The following is a 16,837-nucleotide window of genomic DNA, read 5'->3' as shown; positions in this document are numbered from 1 at the left end:
ACAGATCTAGTTCCTGGCTCCTGCCTGTCCCAGTTCTGACTGCTGTAGGCTTTCAAGGAGTGAATCAACACATGACAAAGCTCTCTGTCTCTCGGCCTTTTCAAAACACAATTTGTGAAAATGTGATGGGGCAAACCCCACACTCATATATCATCACTACTTAATATTGCGTCAAACTTGTTTATTTCTGGTACTAGTCATTACTCTTATAACTAGTCTTTACAAGAGTGGATGGCACCCTCACAAGTCAAAGTTCTCCTCACAGAAGTCGGCTGCAGCCAAGGCCCGTGACAGCAACCACACCTGACATGCCTCAAGGTCACCCTAAAGTGGCCACAGCTGGCTGGGGTACACATCTCAACAGCTGGAAGGATGTCCAACCCAAAGCCGTCTGGACACACTAGGGTTCCAAAGCGAGGCATGTCAGCCTCAAAGTCACTCAACTGCATTGCACCAAAAGCCTTCTAGTTTCTCTTTCACAAAGAAACACTGGGTTCCTCCCCTTCCTCTCAGCCTCACCCTCCTCCCAACACACCCCAAAAAAATGACTTCCTCAAAGTCAGCTCCTCAAGGTCAGCTCCTCAAGGTCAGCTCCCACAGTTAAAAACAAACAAACAAACAAGTATTTAAGCAATATTCGATTCACAGCGTACAACAAACCATCCAAAAGTTCTGGACACCGCCACAAAGAAAACCAAACCAAACCAAAACAACGTGATTTTGTAACAAGAGAAAACCAAAAATAGCACTAACTCACCAGAAACAATCCGGTGCGGAAGCCGTCGCAGCCGCCCACACCCCGACGCGGGGACCCTGCGGGCTCGGCCCCTTGTCCCGCATCCCGCTGCTTCCAGCCCGGCCCGGCTGCTCGTCCCCAGCCGAGCACCGGGCCTCTCCTCTCCGCGTGCCCGTCAGCGGCGCTGTCTCCATTACCCGGGGAGCGGGGCGCCCTGCAGGGACCCACGGTGCCCTCTGCCGGCTCCCGACCGTCGGCCTTCCTCAGGTTCCTCAGGTTCCTCAGTGACAGGTCCCTGAGGTCACTAGGGCTGCCCGGGCCGACGAGCTAACCCGGCCTCCGTCCGCCCAGAGCACTGGTTACCGGAGTCGGCCGCGCACCCGCTGCCGCCACGCCCGGTTTCCGCGGACAGGGAGGGCGTCGCCTGGGCAGCGCGCCCGGGGCCTCCCCCGGCAGGAGCGGGAGCGCGCCGAGGGCGGGACTCTCCTCAGCTCCGCCCCGCCGCGGCCGCTGTTCTCAAAGCGGTGCTGATCCGGGCCCAGCTGCCTCGTGCCCGCGCGGTTCGGGAAGCCGCGGCCGGCGGAAGAGCGGGCAGCGGCGCCGGACGCGGCCCGCTATGCCTCCCGTTGCGGCCGCCACCTCGGGGCAGCAGCCGGGTCCCGGGGCCGCCGCGCTCTGAGGCCCGGGCCTAGCAGCCTCGGCGGCCGCGCTCGCCCTCTCCCTCGCCACTCGGCCGCGCCTCAGCTCTTCCCTCAGGCCGCCATGGTCCTCGCCGCCCGGGAGGGCGCAGGCTCGTCACGGCCCCGGGCTCTTGGCCGGCTGCTGCTTCTCTGCCTGTGGCTGGCGAGTGGCCGCGCGGCCGGGCCGCTCGCGGCGCCACGGCCGGACCTGCACGCGCAGCTTTCGGGCGTGGAGCAGCTGTTGGAGGAGTTCCGGCGGTAGCTGCAGCAAGAGCGGCCGCAGGAGGAGTTGGAACTGGAACTGCGGGCCGGCGGCGGCCCCCGGGAGGGCTGCCCGGGCCGGGGCGGCGGCGGCTACAGTGCCATGCCGGACGCCATCATCCGCACCAAGGACTCCATATTTTCTTCTCTTTAGTTTTGCTCTTTTCTTTCATCTACAAATTATACCCTTCACAACCTTTCTCATCCACAACACATTTTCATGCATACAATAATTTTTATAATTTTTTTAAAGATTCTATCTCTTTATTAAAAAGTCAGACACAGAGGAGGAGAGACAGAGGAACACCCTCCATCTGGGGATTTGCTCCCAATGAGGTCTCAATGGCTGGAGCTGTGCCAATCCAAAGCCAGAAGCCTGGAGCCTCTTCCGGGTCCCATCCAAGGGTACAGGGTCCTAAGGCTTTGAGCCATCCTCAACAGCTTTCGCAGGCCATAAGCAGGGAGCTAGATGGGAAGCAGGGCTGCCAGGATTAGAATTGGCACATATGGGATCCTGGAGCGTGCTAGGCAAGCATTTTAGCTGCTAGGCTACCCCTCTGGGACCTGTTTTTTGTAGCTTAATATGAAACTAGCAGATAAAAGCACATGCATGCATCTCACACCCAAGAATATTTTAACAGTGGATTAAATTTTACTTTTATACCAGTGTATCTGTGATATATTTTATTTTTAGAGAGTACTTTCAGAGTTATATTGAATTATGTGCAAACATTGTCCATTGTGCACAAGAGGCTAGATATTCTTTTGTGGACCCAGTTAAGTTTATGTCCTACCACACCCCTCTCTGCTAAGGAGGTGGAGTATGATAAAGAGAGGGAAGCCTAGTGGGTAGGGTCCTCACCTTGCAGGTTCCTGGATCACATATGGACAGTGGATGTAATCCCAGTGGCCCTGTTTCCCATCCAGCTCCCTGCTTGTGTCATGGAAAAACAGTAAATATTGGACCAAAGCCTTAGGGTCCTGCATCTGCCTGGGAGACCCAGAAGAAGCTTCTGGCTCCTGGCCATGGGTTGGTGCAGCTTCATCATTGTGGCCACTTAGGGAGTATAAATCAGTAGATGGAAGATCTTCCTCTCTATCTCTCTTCTTTTCTGTATATCTGACTTTCCATAAAAAAAAATATATAAAATCTCTCCCTTAAAAAAAGAAAAAGCTAGAGACAGAGAGAGAAGGGAAAATTAAACTAACCTTGGAGATGCTGACGCTGTGGGGAGGGTGGCTGAGCTGAGAAAGCAGGAAGAGGACAGGAGAAGCCACAGTGACTGTGCTAAGGAAGAGAGAGAGAGCGCGCTTAACCCTGAAGATGCGGGTGGGAGGTGGGACTTAGGAGGAGACATGGACGTTTCCTGGGTGAATGTTTCAGAGTTGGACTGGAGAGGGAAAGAATGAATTAAGAAGTCTGAGGGTTGAGAATGTGCTAGAACGTGAGAGGGAGAGAAGCACTGACAGAGTGAGAATGCAGAAGACTTCAACAGATCTTTCATGATTCGCCATAGCAGTGGTACAAGTTGTCTAGATCATAGCACATGGAATCATTGTCTAAATGGTGTTGAGTCGCAGCCACAGTGTAGAGGAAAATGAGTTGGCATGTTCAGAGGTGTGAGAATTATAGGGTTTGAGAATTTTAGGAGACAGCCAAGTGGCGACTATGTGGGACTTGAAATCTCTGCCTAGCTGGAAAGTCCAGAACACAAGGTGCTGGGACTAGTGAAACCCTAGGTTTTCCTGGGGAGTAAAGTGTGAGAACTGATGTGTGGAGAGGAGCATGTTGAGAGGTTACATTCACCCACCACCTGCAGCAAGCAGCAGGCCACCTTTACTCTGATTGGAGTGGCATGTTGCATCAGAAGTCACTGAGAACCTGTGGAGTTTTTCCACAGCAATCCATGTTGGAGTCTGAGAGGGTGGAGGGAGGAGGAGGATGAAGGTCTTGTTGTGGGCCAGAGGGCAAGCACAACGAAGGAGGAGTAGTCACTGGCTGAGGCTGTGCAGGCCTGCATCCCAAGGCCACAGGTGGCCAGACAGCAGTGGTCCACAGTGCTGGAGCATCAGTGTGCATGGTGGTGTTGTGCCTGTGTGCACAGTGGGGAAGCCCAGATGCAGCTGTGAGTTCAGAGTGCAGGGAGACCCAAGAGCCAAAGAAGTCCCAAAAGGATGTTAGGGATGTATGCTGGACTGATTGGAGCGTGAGGTTGGAGGTCCTATCCTAGAAGCCAGCGCTGTCTAGGGAAGGAGTAGCCGCAGAAGCAGGGTCGGGGGGCTGTGAGGAAACACTCCTCCTGGGTCTTCACAATCAGATGTAAAGTTGGAGTTCACTTCAGAAGCAGAAATCCACACAGAATACAGTTCAGCTTAAAACAAGCTTTATTGGGAGCACTTCCTGGTGAGATTCACTGGTCTGGTACAGACAGTGGGCCAGAGAAGGGGACATGAGGTGTTTTATGTAGGAGCTGTAAGGTGAGGGTTGGGGGACAAAAGAAGGTGCCTTCTTAGGTGCTGAAATGTTAAAGGCTCTGACCTTGGTGAATCCACCTGGTGAATCCCAGTGCGGCCTTACCAGCCACACTTCTCGGCCTCCTCCTGGGCCGCCCCACATCCACCACGGCTAGGCCTTACAAATACAAGGCTAAGGTTAAAGTCGACATCTCCTTACTTCTAATCCACTCAACTGAAGAAGACTTCAGGTAATCCAAAAGAAACAACACCGTTCAAATTACTGGCAGTGTTTTCACTGGGCCAAAACACTACTTCAACAGAGTCTGAGAGAGAGACTAGGCAGAAGAAAGACCAGCTGCCTGCAACATCCAGAGGAAAGGGAGGCAGGTGGGAGGCCTGAAGGCAGACACTGAGGCTCAAGTCCCCAGAGCAGCCAGCACAGAAGCTCAAACATCATCCCAGGTCAGGAACAAACAGAAAACTGTACATGCAGAACAGGAACTGTCAAGTCTCTCTTTTTTTAATTAATTAGATATTTTATTTTTCAGGAAAGGTAAAATAGAACACAATTTGTGCATGACAACCACAACATAAAGACAGCATCTGAAGAGAAAACTTGCAGACATAAAAGACCATGGAGAAGGGAAACAGAAGACCTGCAAAGAGCACAAACCCCTGCAGAGACAGCCAGAAACAAAGGCTAGAGCTCATGCAATGTGAGGAATACAACACAACAGATACCAGCTAGGAAACAGAAGCAAATGGAAACACTTGGACCAAAGAATACAAGAGAGCAAAAGGGAAGAGGAAGACACACCATTAGCATAACCAAGGTAAAAGAAAGAATTTCAGAATTGGAAAACACTTTCTTCAAGCACACACAAGTAAGCAGAAATTTGGAAGAGGAACTGAATAGGTTACAAAAACTCTCCAAGAACAGAATGACACCTTTTAAAAATGTACTATAACAGTTATAGGAGAGCCAGGAGGCGTGGCCTAGTGGTTAAAGTCCTCGCCATGAATGCTCCGGGATCCCATATGGGCGCCGGTTCTAATCCCGGCAGCCCTGCTTCCCATCCAGCTCCCTGCTTGTGGCCTGGGAAAAGAGTTGAGGATGCCCCAAAGCTTTGGGACCCTGCACCCTTGTGGGATACCCGGAAGAAGTTCCTGGATCCTGGCTTCGGATTGGCACAGCATCGACCATTGTGCTCACTTGGGGAGTGAATCATCGAACAGAAGATCTTCCTCTCTGTCTCTCCTCTTCTCTGTACATCTGACTTTCCAATTAATAAATAAAAATAACTCTTTAAAAAAAAAGAGTTACAGGAGTCCCTAAAGGCGTGGAAAGAGAGACAGGATTGAACAGTGTATTCCAACAAAGTATAAAAGAGAATTTTTGAATCATTGGGAATGTAATGAAGTGCAGAGGACCCCAAACAGATTTGACCCACAAGGACCCTCACCTAGAAACATCATTGTCAAGCTCTCTTCTGCTGAACATAAATTAGAGATACTGAAACAGGCACAAAAGAACGATCAGATAACATATAGGGGAGCACCCATCAGTCTGTCTTCAGCCCTGACTCATATGTAATCCAATGGATGCTGCAGCTGAGTCCATCCCTGTCCACCTTATACTCAGGCCTCACTTATACTGGCAGAAGCAACAGCTTAGTCAGAGCAACCCCCAATGACCCCCACTTGCCCTGCCCCCAGCCCTTGCTCCTGTGCTTGCCAGTATGTGCAACAGATTGGTCCAGGCTACCCCACATCCCATTCAGCTGCCATAAATGTCAAATGAATTTAAAACCTAACTCAACCCAACTGGCCTCACTATCCAGCCCACACTCATGCCAACTGCTGTCACTGCCTGTCTAGCAAGGTCTACCTCCAGGTGCTCATGCTCACGAGTGGGAGTTGCAGCGCATCAGAGAGGTGTCCACAGTTTTCCTACTTGACCCATTCCCAGCCCTTCATCTTGCACTCTCCAGGTACTTCTGCAGTCTAGCTTGACAAGATTTGCTTCCAGGCCCAGTACTTGCCAATTGATGCTATAGCAAAGCCCAACAAATCTACACTTACTCAGGTTTTGCACTGCATCCTGAAAAAGCAGTTCCCCAAACCCTTCTATCAGGTCTCCTCCAGCGGGAGATCTCATGCACACTGGTAGGTCCGTGGCCCAGCCTGACTTAGTCCTCCTCTCCTGGCAAGTACAGTGGCCTTGCCCAACTGGACCACACCCATTGCTGTTCTTGTTGTTGGGTGCTTTAGCCCAGCCATACTTGGTCCAATACAGACACAGCACTTGCGTGGTTCAGTGTGTGTTGAGACATATCCCAACTTATTCTATCCCCACCCTCGTTCTCATGAGCACCAGTGGGTGCTGGGGTTAAGTCCTATCTGCCACAGCCCAGACCCTGTCCTCATTTTATGTATAACAAAATTTCTCTTATAATCAAATGTTGTTCAAAAACATGACCTCCATTACTCGTAGGATATTGAATTTACTATACACACTACAAACATTTTTGTAAACATGTTTTACTGAGCAGATGATATCTCTTAAATATTGCTGAGGTGGGAGAGTACAATAGCTTAACTGACTAACCATCTGCCTGCAAACTCTAACATCCGGTAGGGGTGGTAGTTTGTGTCCCATCCACTCTACTTCCCTTCCAGGTCCCTGCTGATTACCTGGGAAAGCAGTGGAGGATGACTCAAAGCCTTGGGACCCTACACTCAAATGGGAGATGCTGAGGTTCCTGGACCCTTGTTTCAGATCAGCTCAGCTCTGGCCAATGGCTATTTGGGGAGTAGTCAGTGTTGTACCGGATTTTGAGATCCCCAGAAAAACATTGAGTCAGAAGTCAATGCTAACTCATGAAGAACAGTTTAATCAGGTTAACCTAGGTCTCCCTGCTACCTCCCCCCAACCCAGAAATGCGGAATGTCCTGCTGGTTTCATGTAGACTGCCAGGCCTGGCATTCATTCAGTACCCACCCAAGCAAGTAAGGCAGAAATCATAAAAGCAGAAAACACCTAGGTTCTTCACCAGCAGATGGAAGATCATACTCTCTGTCAATCTGTCTTTCTAAAAAGAATAAATTAAGTTAAAAAGTTATATAATTACTTTATAATATAAATACATATATTAGTATATAAATATTCACCTGCAGCAGCTTCATTTACTAACAGATCTCTCTATACGCAATCTCTAAATCTTCCTCACCAGCTATCTGATTATTCTCTTATAATACATCATCTAATACTTCTGAATAATTCTGTATTAATCCTGATCCTAGCACATCAAAGGAAAATTGCTTTCTTGGGGCTGGCTCTGTGGTGCAGTGCATTAAGCCACTGCTTATTGTATTGCCATCCCATGTGTGAGTGCAAGTTCAAGTCTAGGTGCTCCACAACTGGGAAGGCAGTGGAGGAAGGCTCAAGTAGGCGCCACCTACATGGTAGACTCCAAAGGAGTTCCTACTGCTGGTGTGGGTCTGGTCCAGATGCAAGTGTTGCATCCAGTGAATCAGCAAATGAAAGAGCTCTCTGTGTTTCTCTGCTTCTTTCTTATCTCCTCTTCTCTGTTCCCTCTCTCTCACCTCTCTCTCACCTCTCTCACTTTCTGTAATTCAAGTACATAAATTTGCAAAGAAAGGTGGAATGAAACAAAGGAAAGAAAGCAAGCCAGCCAAGAAAGAAAGTCTGCCCCCACCCCAAGTCCTGCACATGCTGTGTTGTCTGGTTGCGTGGAGATGACTCAGCAGTGTCCCACAATCTCTATGATCTGTGCAAACCTGGCTTTCAAGAAGAAACTCGTGTGTTAGCCTTCATCTTTATCCCATATCACTCAGGCTCTTCCAAACTCCATGCTGTAACTTACATTATCTGTGTGGATCAAGCTAGAGTCAACACCTAAGGAATGAAGGCAGAAACAAGCAGAAGATAAACTGATAAGCTTCAGGTCTAGATGGGATGGGAGATAGTAGTCAGTTGGACTGTGGCCTGCAAGACCATGTGCTCAGGGCATATTTACTAATTATGATAAGAGCACTGGGGGAGATACTGAGAAGTCAGTGGGCAGGGATAAACTTCCTACTGAGTCCCACAAGGTCTCATTCTCCTTGGCTCCTGGCCAGTATAAAAAGGGACAGCCCAGAGGGTGGGAATGGACTTGGGGAATTCACTTTCCCATTCTCCTACCTCACCCATCTGCCTCCCACTTCCCTCACAATGCTGCCCTCAATACCAGTTGTGCTTCAAGGGTTCACTTACAGGCCAAAGCAGAACTAAGCCAATGAGGAGCAGGAGGGTCGAGAGCCTGGGCCTGAGGACTGTCGCTTCAGAGCGTGATGCTTCTATGGTCATGGCCGGTGGTGCTGAAATGTAAGCAAAACAGTTATGGCCAATATACAGATTCCTGAATCCAGAAAGCTTCCACTTTCTGCTGTCGGGCAATGTGGCCAGTCATACAACTGCCTCCCATTCCATGCTGGTCACTGTGACAGGCTCTCAGGTAGCAGGGAGGGAGGATATGTCCTACCCCAGGGAATGATCCTCCAGATAGGGGAGCCAGGTTGTCCAGATAGATGATACTCTTGCTGTCCAAGACGAGAAGAGGGACCAGGTGGTGGGTGAGATGGGTCACAGCAGTCTAGATTGGTTCTGCAGGATCCAAGACAGAGTGCAGGCAAAACAGGAAGAGCGTGATTCTAGGAAGAGAGCACAGGGAAGGAGGTCTAGACACAAGGACTGCCTCAGCTAGAAGGCTGGAGAAGAGGCAGGGAGAGTGGAGTAAAATCCATGCCCTGAGGAAGAGACAATGCAGAGGAAAAGCAGAGGTGGGAGGAGATGCAGGGAGGACACTGGGCTGGACTCTGCTGTTGTTCTGGGGAGAAAGCTCCAGGCCGGATCACTCTCAGACACACATTCACACATGCACACACAAGCACACACAATCACACATGCACACTCACACCCAGTAATGCACATAACACCCAGACTCACAACACACACACATACACACACAGAATCCACACTCACAACACATATACTCCTACCCACACATGCACACAACAGCCACATTCATATCACACACGTGTGCACACATACACACACTTGTACACACAATAATTCCCAAAGCTCTTGCTCTTACCTGTGGTCTCCAGCATTTCCTTCCTGTTCAGCAAGAAGTTCTCAAGCCAGCTCTGACAATCTCCCATTGACACTTTGCAGAAAAACTCCATCATGTGCCTGTCACTCTCCCATGTCTTCAGCCATCTGGCTCTAGAATGAAGTTTTTTCCATCTTTTATGATCCGTCTCGAGGAGGAGACATTTCTGTCCACCAATGCTTAACAGCCAGGAACCATTTTTGCGGCCAGTGGCATCACGCTCACAGCACATCTTTGCCTGCAGGCTGAGGGCATCTGTCCTCATGGGGAAAGAGATCAGCCAAGGTTAGTCTTGACAAGCCCTTGTCCACATCTGCTATCCTCTGCCCCTATCCTCTCCTTTGCTCCTGGCCCTGACTGTCCTCCCGGTTCTGCCCCACTCTACACCTCTAAAGGAAGACCACAGTCCAGTTCTGCCCATGAGAATCCTGAGTCCCTGGTTTCACAACACCCTGGTCTTTGCCACTCACCCCTGCTTGTGTAATCTGCCAGGTTCATCTCAGACAGCTGCTTTATGAGGGTGTCTGCCACATCTTTCAATGTTTCCTTCATTTCTTTTTCTTCATTGTCAGGGATATGTGTTTCATTCCCAGGGAGAATAATACATTTGGTTTTATCACAGTCACTGGTTAGAAAGATGTTCCCATCTATAAGACCTTGGACATCACACACTGGTTGGCCAGGTCGGGCTGTGGTGTTGACAGTGAAGTGATGGCAAAGAGAATGAGCATCTGTGAAGGAAAAAATGCAAGTAACACTGATGACAAGAAAAACGACTCACAGACATTCCTTCCTCCAGTTCTAGGACACTAAGGAGCCCATGATGGGTTGGGAATCAGTGAGATCACATCCCAGCCATGGCACCTGCATCCCTGACTCCTGACTTCCTCATTCATGTGCTCCTTGTAATTCATTCTGGTTCTATGAGGTACACAGGATCACCTGGAACCAGGAAGCTGCGGACAGAAGCTTTGTCCAAACACACACATTGTGCACGTTCACACTCCATCTGAACAGCAAGCCTGAAAGAGACCACGTGGATGAAAGCTGACAGCACAGGGGTGTTCTGGAAAGACTGGTGCAGATGGTGCTGGCCCTGGCAGCAGCAGGGAAGCCCTGTGTGTATGTTCCCTTTGGTGGCCACTTTCTCCTGGGAGCATTCGGCAGAGCAGACTCCAAGATGCAGAGCAAAGGCAAAGACAGGTGTGGATCAGAGGAAGAGAATTCCAGAAACAAGGTTCCAGGGTCTGTCAGGGGCAGTGGGAGATCAGAGCAGATCAGTCAGCCAGGAAGCTTTCTAGAGGTTTCTAGAGGCAAGAGTGACAAGAGACAGACTCTCACAGGCTGCTACATGGAACCCCAAAGGGAATTATAGTACACTCCAGGAAGAGAACGTACATCAGGAAACAAGAAAGACACCAGATAAATGAGCTAAGTGTATACCTGAAGGAACTAGCAAAACAAGAGCAAAATAACCCCCAAAGCAACAGAAAACAGGAAAGGAAAGAAAGGAGGAAAGGAGGAAGAAAAGGTTGAGGGCGGGAGAGTGAGGAAGGAAAGAACAGCTATGCTGGCATACTGGAATATTTAACACAAATTGGGCATTAACTGGGACCAAAATATCCACCTTCCAAAACAAACAAAAATTGAAATATCCTGTCACCATTCACCAGCTTTGCACATGATACTTAAGGCCATGTTACACACAGAAATAGAATAATAGTCATCATAAGGACACAGAGTGAAGGCACAACATCCACTCAAAGTACAAAGGCAATCCAAAACAAATAATGTGAATATTTATGGGAAAGTAGCAGGATCAAGTTGATATTTATCAGTAATAACTTTGAAGGTATGCTCACTTCGGCAGCACGTATACTAAGAACTGGAACTCTGAACTGAAGTGGATCTCATGATCCAATACAAAGACACAGACTGGCTAAATGGATTAAACAGTAGGCCAGCATGGTGGTGTAGCTCATCAGTTCTCTGCCTGTAATGCCAGCATTCCATGTGGGTACCTGTTCGAGTCCTGCCTGTTCCACTTCCAACCCAGCTCCCATCTAATGACCAGGCAAAGCATCTGAGGATGGCCCGAGGCCTTGGACTGCTGAAACCGTGTGAAAGACCCAGAAAAATCTGACACTCACTTTCAGACCAGTTCAGCTCTGACTGCAGTCATTTTTTGAGTGAATCAGCAGATGAAAGAACTTTCTTTACTCTCTCTTACTCTAACTTTGATTTTCAGGTAAAAATAAAATAAATCTTAGTATATATATATATACGCAATTGGAGCCAGTGACATGATATGGAAGCCTAATCTTGTGCTTATGGAGCTGGCATTCCATGTCCACACCAGACTGAGTCCCAACAGCTCCTCTTCTGAGCCAGTTCCCTGGTAAGAGCCTGGCAAAGCAGTGGAGGATGGCTCAGTTCCTGGGGCCCCTACACCAATGAAGGAGACCCAAGAGACTCCTGGTAGTCAGTTTCAGATAGGCTCAGCTCTGATTGCTATAGCCATTTGGTGAGTGAACCAGAAGATGAAAGATCTCTCCCCTCCCACAATCTCTGTAACTCTGGCATTCAAATAAAAATTATAAATAAACCATAAAAAGACAATCAAACAATAAAAAGACAATTGTGCCAGCATCATGGCATAATATGCTAAACATATCTCTACAGTGGTGACATCCCATATAGTGCCAACTGCGTCCCAGCTGCTCTACTTCTGATCCAGCTCCCAGCTTATGGCCTGGGAAATGAGCAGGGCATCGCTCAAGGCCTTGGGCCCCTATACCCACATGGATGATCCAGAAGAGACTCCTCGCTCTTGGTTTTGGCTCAGCTGAGCTCCAGCCATTGTGGCCATTTAGGGAGTAAACCAGAAAATGGCTGTTAGTCTTTCTCTCTCTCTCTCTGTCTCTCTTCTGGGCAACTTTGCTTTTCAAAAAAAAATTGAATTAATATTGTTTTACAAACATAAGATTCACCAGTTTCCTGCTACAAAAAAACATACATCACCCAAAACAAGATACATACAATAGAAGTATGTCCACATGTCTGCTCTTACCATTATTCAATTTAGTGCTTGAAGTTTTATCCAGAGCCATTAGGCATGAAAAAGAAATCAAAGGATACAAATTGAAAAGGAATTTGTAGATGACATGACCCTATTCATAGGAGAACATCAGGGCTCCACTAACAGCTTTTTCGAATTCATAAAAGAGTAAAGTTGCAGGATATAAAATCAGCACATGAAAATTGATAGCCATTGTATACAAAAAGTCATCGCTAAGAAAAGTCCTGTAAGATTAGCACCAATTGCTACAAAAATATTTTAAATCACTAGGAAGAAATTTAAACAAGAATGTGAGAGATCTGAACAATGAGAATTACAAAATATTACAAAAAGAAATGAAAGACACAAGAAAATGGAAAAGTCGTTCACGTTCAAGGATTGGAAGAATTAATACCAAAATGTCCATATAACTCAAAACAATTTACAAATTAAATAAGATCCCAATCAAAACACCAAGGATATTCTCTTCAGATTAAACACACACACAACACACACACACAGCAACAAAGACCCTGCTAAAACTCTTATGGAAACATAAGAAATGCTCAGTAGCTTAAGCTACTAGACAGCATCTATCATCCAGTCTGTGCTCCCCATTACCCAGAAAAAGAAAAGCAAAATGAAGGAAGAATAATGGCAAACAGACACATGAAACATGCTCAGGCTCACTTAAAGGGACATGTAATAACTGTGTGATGGAGACTGTCATATCTAGTCACATGTTATTTAACTCCATGGCATTGTAAATTTCTATTTTTCTTCCTATTGTTGATTTTGTATTGTGACTTTTCATTTAAGGGGATGTACAGTAACTATGAAATGGAGATTAACATATCCAGATGTGAGGATACAATGTAGTATGCATCTCTACTTCCAGACAAAGATGGACTTACAATGAAACTGTTTACTATATCTTGACAGTAGGATGCTGGACTCTCTAACATTGTCCATGCCCACAACGATGGACGTATGACTGTGTATGAAAAACTATACTTTAGTAATGATATAGAAGAACTAGGTGTGTGTGTGGTCGGGGGGACCTGGGGAGGGGTTAAGGGAAATCCCAGGAGCCTATGGAACTATATCATCAAATGATAAAAAATACAAAAAGACTCAAGGAGTGAGGGAGGGAGCCACTGTAGCTCAGGAAGCGATGTGGTTAAGGGGGGCAGTGAAGTGGGGAAGGAGAGGGACAGGGAAGTGTGGAGACACTGGGGGGCTTGAACTGCAGGTGGAGATGAGACCACCCAAGTCTACTAAAATCTTGACCACATCTTCAAATGGGTGGCACAAAAACGGCCCAGCCATTTCCTCACTGGTTAAAAGTCCGTGGATTAAAAAAAAAAAAAAAAAAAAAGGCCGTGGAAAGACTTCCGTGCAGATTCCTACCAGACAAGAGGCATGGGGAATGCTGAAATCCCAGACCCTTCCTCAAACCTTAGGTGTCTCTCTTCTTTGAAGAGCCTCTTTTTTTTTTTTTTTCTATCTAGGTAAATATCTTCTTTTGTTTTTAATTTTTTTTTTTAAATAATCTTCGTTCATTAGGGTACAAAGGGTCAAGGGCTACAGGGTGCAAGTGGGTAATATAATTGTTTCCACACTATTATAATCATTTTGCCCTGTATCTGGGGTTAGGGGAGTAACAAAGGGAAAAGCCCCACCCAGCCTCCCATCCATCCCCGATCCCCAACATGAGGAGCGCTCCAAGGGTCCTGCTCAAACAGTTATCAGTTCTGGATTGCTGCCAATCTCACCGTCCCAACCGCAATGAGACCTATTCAGAGTCCACTGGCTGACAGTCTGAAGAGCCTCTTAAGGTGCTTTCCCCTTCCCTCTTCTTTCCAAGTTCGGCTGATCACTTTGCAAATACAACTTCTCTGTAACTGAGTCCCCGCTTTTTATTTCTACATTAAACTAACGAAAAGCCCAACAGATTTTTCAGATATAGCAGTTGTGGACCAGGGACGACTAGGTGTCAACCAGCACTCCCAGGCTGCGCCACACCCTGCCTCCGCTCCCATGCTCACTCCCCGGGGATGGGGTGCGGTGGGTCCCAGAAGAATCCCAGCTCCCCTGTTCCCTGTTCCGGTGGGAAGGGGGCCTTTGGCCAGCCTTGGGTCGGGGTGGGGTGCTAAGCAGCCTTTAGAAAGCCCCACCATGAGAGGAGGCTCCCCGTCCCTGCGTTCTCACTCTGGCCCTGTGCCGGTGCTCCGAAGTACTCACAGGCCCCTAGCGACTGAAACACGGCCCGCAACAGCAGAACGGCCAGCAAGTGAGGCAAGTAGGGAGTCAGCTCCATCCGACCTGTGTCCTGAGTGTGGCCAGCTGCGCACTCCAGGGCTGACAGGATTCCAACAGTCTCGCTCTGCAGGCACAGCGTCCTGTCACAATCTCAGAATCCGCGGGCGCTTTTATGCAAAGGTGGGGGGGGGAAGTTGACTCATCAGCTGAGGATCCCGCCCCGCCCCGTGCTTCCTGTGGAGATCTACTGCCACGTGGCCAACTGCCATATTTCCTTAACCTTGTGCTTCACCAACACACTTATTTGATCTTTTCTTTTTTTCTTTTTTTTTTTCCTGACTCGGAGCTCACCCTGGTCCCCTGTGTGGGAGCCCGGTGGAGAACTCCGCCCGGGCTCTCTGCGCTCCCCACGCCGGCTCAGGTGGCCAATGGAGCACCAGGGACTGCTGGCATCTGAGGAGTGCTGCTGCCACGCTTCTGCCGCGGGAAGAGACACAGTTCAACCATCACCTCCCCAGAGATGGCTTTGGTCAGCCTGTTGCTCTTACTCTGAAAGCCATGGCAGTGAAGAATCTAGGCATTTTCTGCCTTTTGTGATTCTGCCTTAAAGGCTTGGCTGGGAGCTGTGTGAACTCCAGGCCTGATAGTCCACCTGACACCCTGCAGGACACCTGGCAGGTTAAGTAGGCAGACCACTCCTCAGGAAGGAGGTACCTGGTATTTGATGAAATTCACAGCCCAATAGCTCATCGATTTGTACTTTTTGAAAGTTGCTTGTTTCAAACCCACCAATAGAAGCCTGCTAAATCACGACTGTATAATTAATAGCCTGAAATGTATAAGAACTGGGGGGCTTGGGCTCTCTCTAGGTTCTGGCTCCTGCTTCTTTTTCTCCTCCCTGTGAATCCTAGCAGCCTCGGCTCGGCTGCCCCTCCCCTGCCCAGCCATGCTGGGTTGGGAGAGGTGGCTGGGATACCTAGGCTAACCTGAATAAACCACCTTTATGACTTAGCCCCGATTCAGACTTGATGATTATCTGGGGATTTCAAAAATCTGGCACGACAGCAGTAACTCTCTCCAACTTACTTTCTCTCCCTCTCTCTCTCAATAGCCACCTCCCCAACCCTGCTGCCTGACTTCAGCAACACCACAAACCACAAACGCGCCCTGGAACAAGGGTGGCAGCATGTGCTCCCGAGCACTTCAGGGAGGCAACAGGCTGCGATGTACAGAGACAAGCCCGGGCAGAGCCTCTGAGGGGCTGCTTGTGACTCCTGAAGGGCACACACTGCGCACTGCCAGGCCCCCAACTCTCTCTGCAGCTAAGGCTCCCAAGGAAGATGACGCCATCCACCAAGGCAGCACAACAGAGCTGAGCCAATACTGCCCAGCCCAGCCAGCAGCCTCTCCAGCAGCTGCACAGCTCAAGCCACTGCACACCTCTATTTATTATTATATCAAATTATATTATTATAAACTAATAATACTTTTTCTACGAGGGGTGCAGAGTTCGAGTGACATGCTAAGGATACACAGCAAATTAAAGTCAGAACTATATTGAGTGGTTCAAATATCACTTGGAAGATTAATGAGATCACACCATTTTTTTTTTAACCAAACTATTAACCAGCTTCTTTTGCGGGGCTCTGAGCCTCTCCACATTTCCCATTCCCTGCTTCCCCCACCACCGTGAGACACTCGCCTAGAGAACACTGAGCCCAAACTCAGCTCCAAGAAGCCATGGAGGGGAACACTGCTACTTCTCTTTTATATACAACAAAAAGGAGAAATGTGAGGAGTGGCTCCAATATTGCTGCAGAGATTAGTGAGACTCGCCATTTTTCCACCAGGAGTCACCTGGGATTGCCCACCAATCTATTGTAACTTCAGGGTGCCACACCTGACAATGCCATCCACCAATCCCCCTTGCCCCTCCCACCTAATCCCTGCCCACCTGCCAACCCCCTGCAGCTCCAACAATGCCATCCAGCAGGCCCTCCCTGCCACAGCACAGGCACACTCCACTGAGGTCTCTCCCCCTTGGTGTGGTACCTCTTTCCCCCATCCTCCTTTGCCATCCTCTTTCCCCCACGCCCATCCATTCCCTTGCAGCCCCTCCTGCCAAAATGGCAGATGTTCCCCTTTCCTCTCCCTCCTTCTGCCTTGGCTCCCTTCCCTATCCTGCTGGAATAAAAGACCTCCTAGG

General features: G+C 48.6%; 1 protein-coding gene across 2 annotated transcripts in view; it reads right to left on the bottom strand.

The window, feature by feature from the left end:
* Positions 1–14,943, bottom strand: part of LOC121146179 (UL16-binding protein 1-like) — a 75,057-nt gene extending 60,114 nt beyond the window's left edge. The window contains exons 1-5 of one of the 2 annotated variants that reach the window (XM_040965514.1): positions 14,614–14,943; positions 9,782–10,042; positions 9,294–9,566; positions 8,682–8,850; positions 8,274–8,517 (exon numbers count right to left, since the gene is read on the bottom strand). In XM_040965514.1, the coding sequence (XP_040821448.1) occupies positions 8,783–8,850; positions 9,294–9,566; positions 9,782–10,042; positions 14,614–14,689 (678 nt within the window). In that variant the 5' untranslated portion in view covers positions 14,690–14,943 and the 3' untranslated portion in view covers positions 8,274–8,517; positions 8,682–8,782. Of the gene's footprint in view, positions 1–8,273; positions 8,518–8,681; positions 8,851–9,293; positions 9,567–9,781; positions 10,043–14,613 lie in introns of those variants that run through there. The other variant, XM_040965516.1, reaches the window with a different exon arrangement.
* Between the last annotated feature and the right edge of the window lie 1,894 nt (positions 14,944–16,837).

This window comes from Ochotona curzoniae, unplaced genomic scaffold, assembly GCF_017591425.1.
Source record: "Ochotona curzoniae isolate NIBS_2020 unplaced genomic scaffold, NIBS_Ocur_1.0 scaffold_3890, whole genome shotgun sequence".
NCBI lineage: Eukaryota > Metazoa > Chordata > Mammalia > Lagomorpha > Ochotonidae > Ochotona > Ochotona curzoniae.
This window is presented reverse-complemented; position numbering and strand designations above follow the sequence as displayed.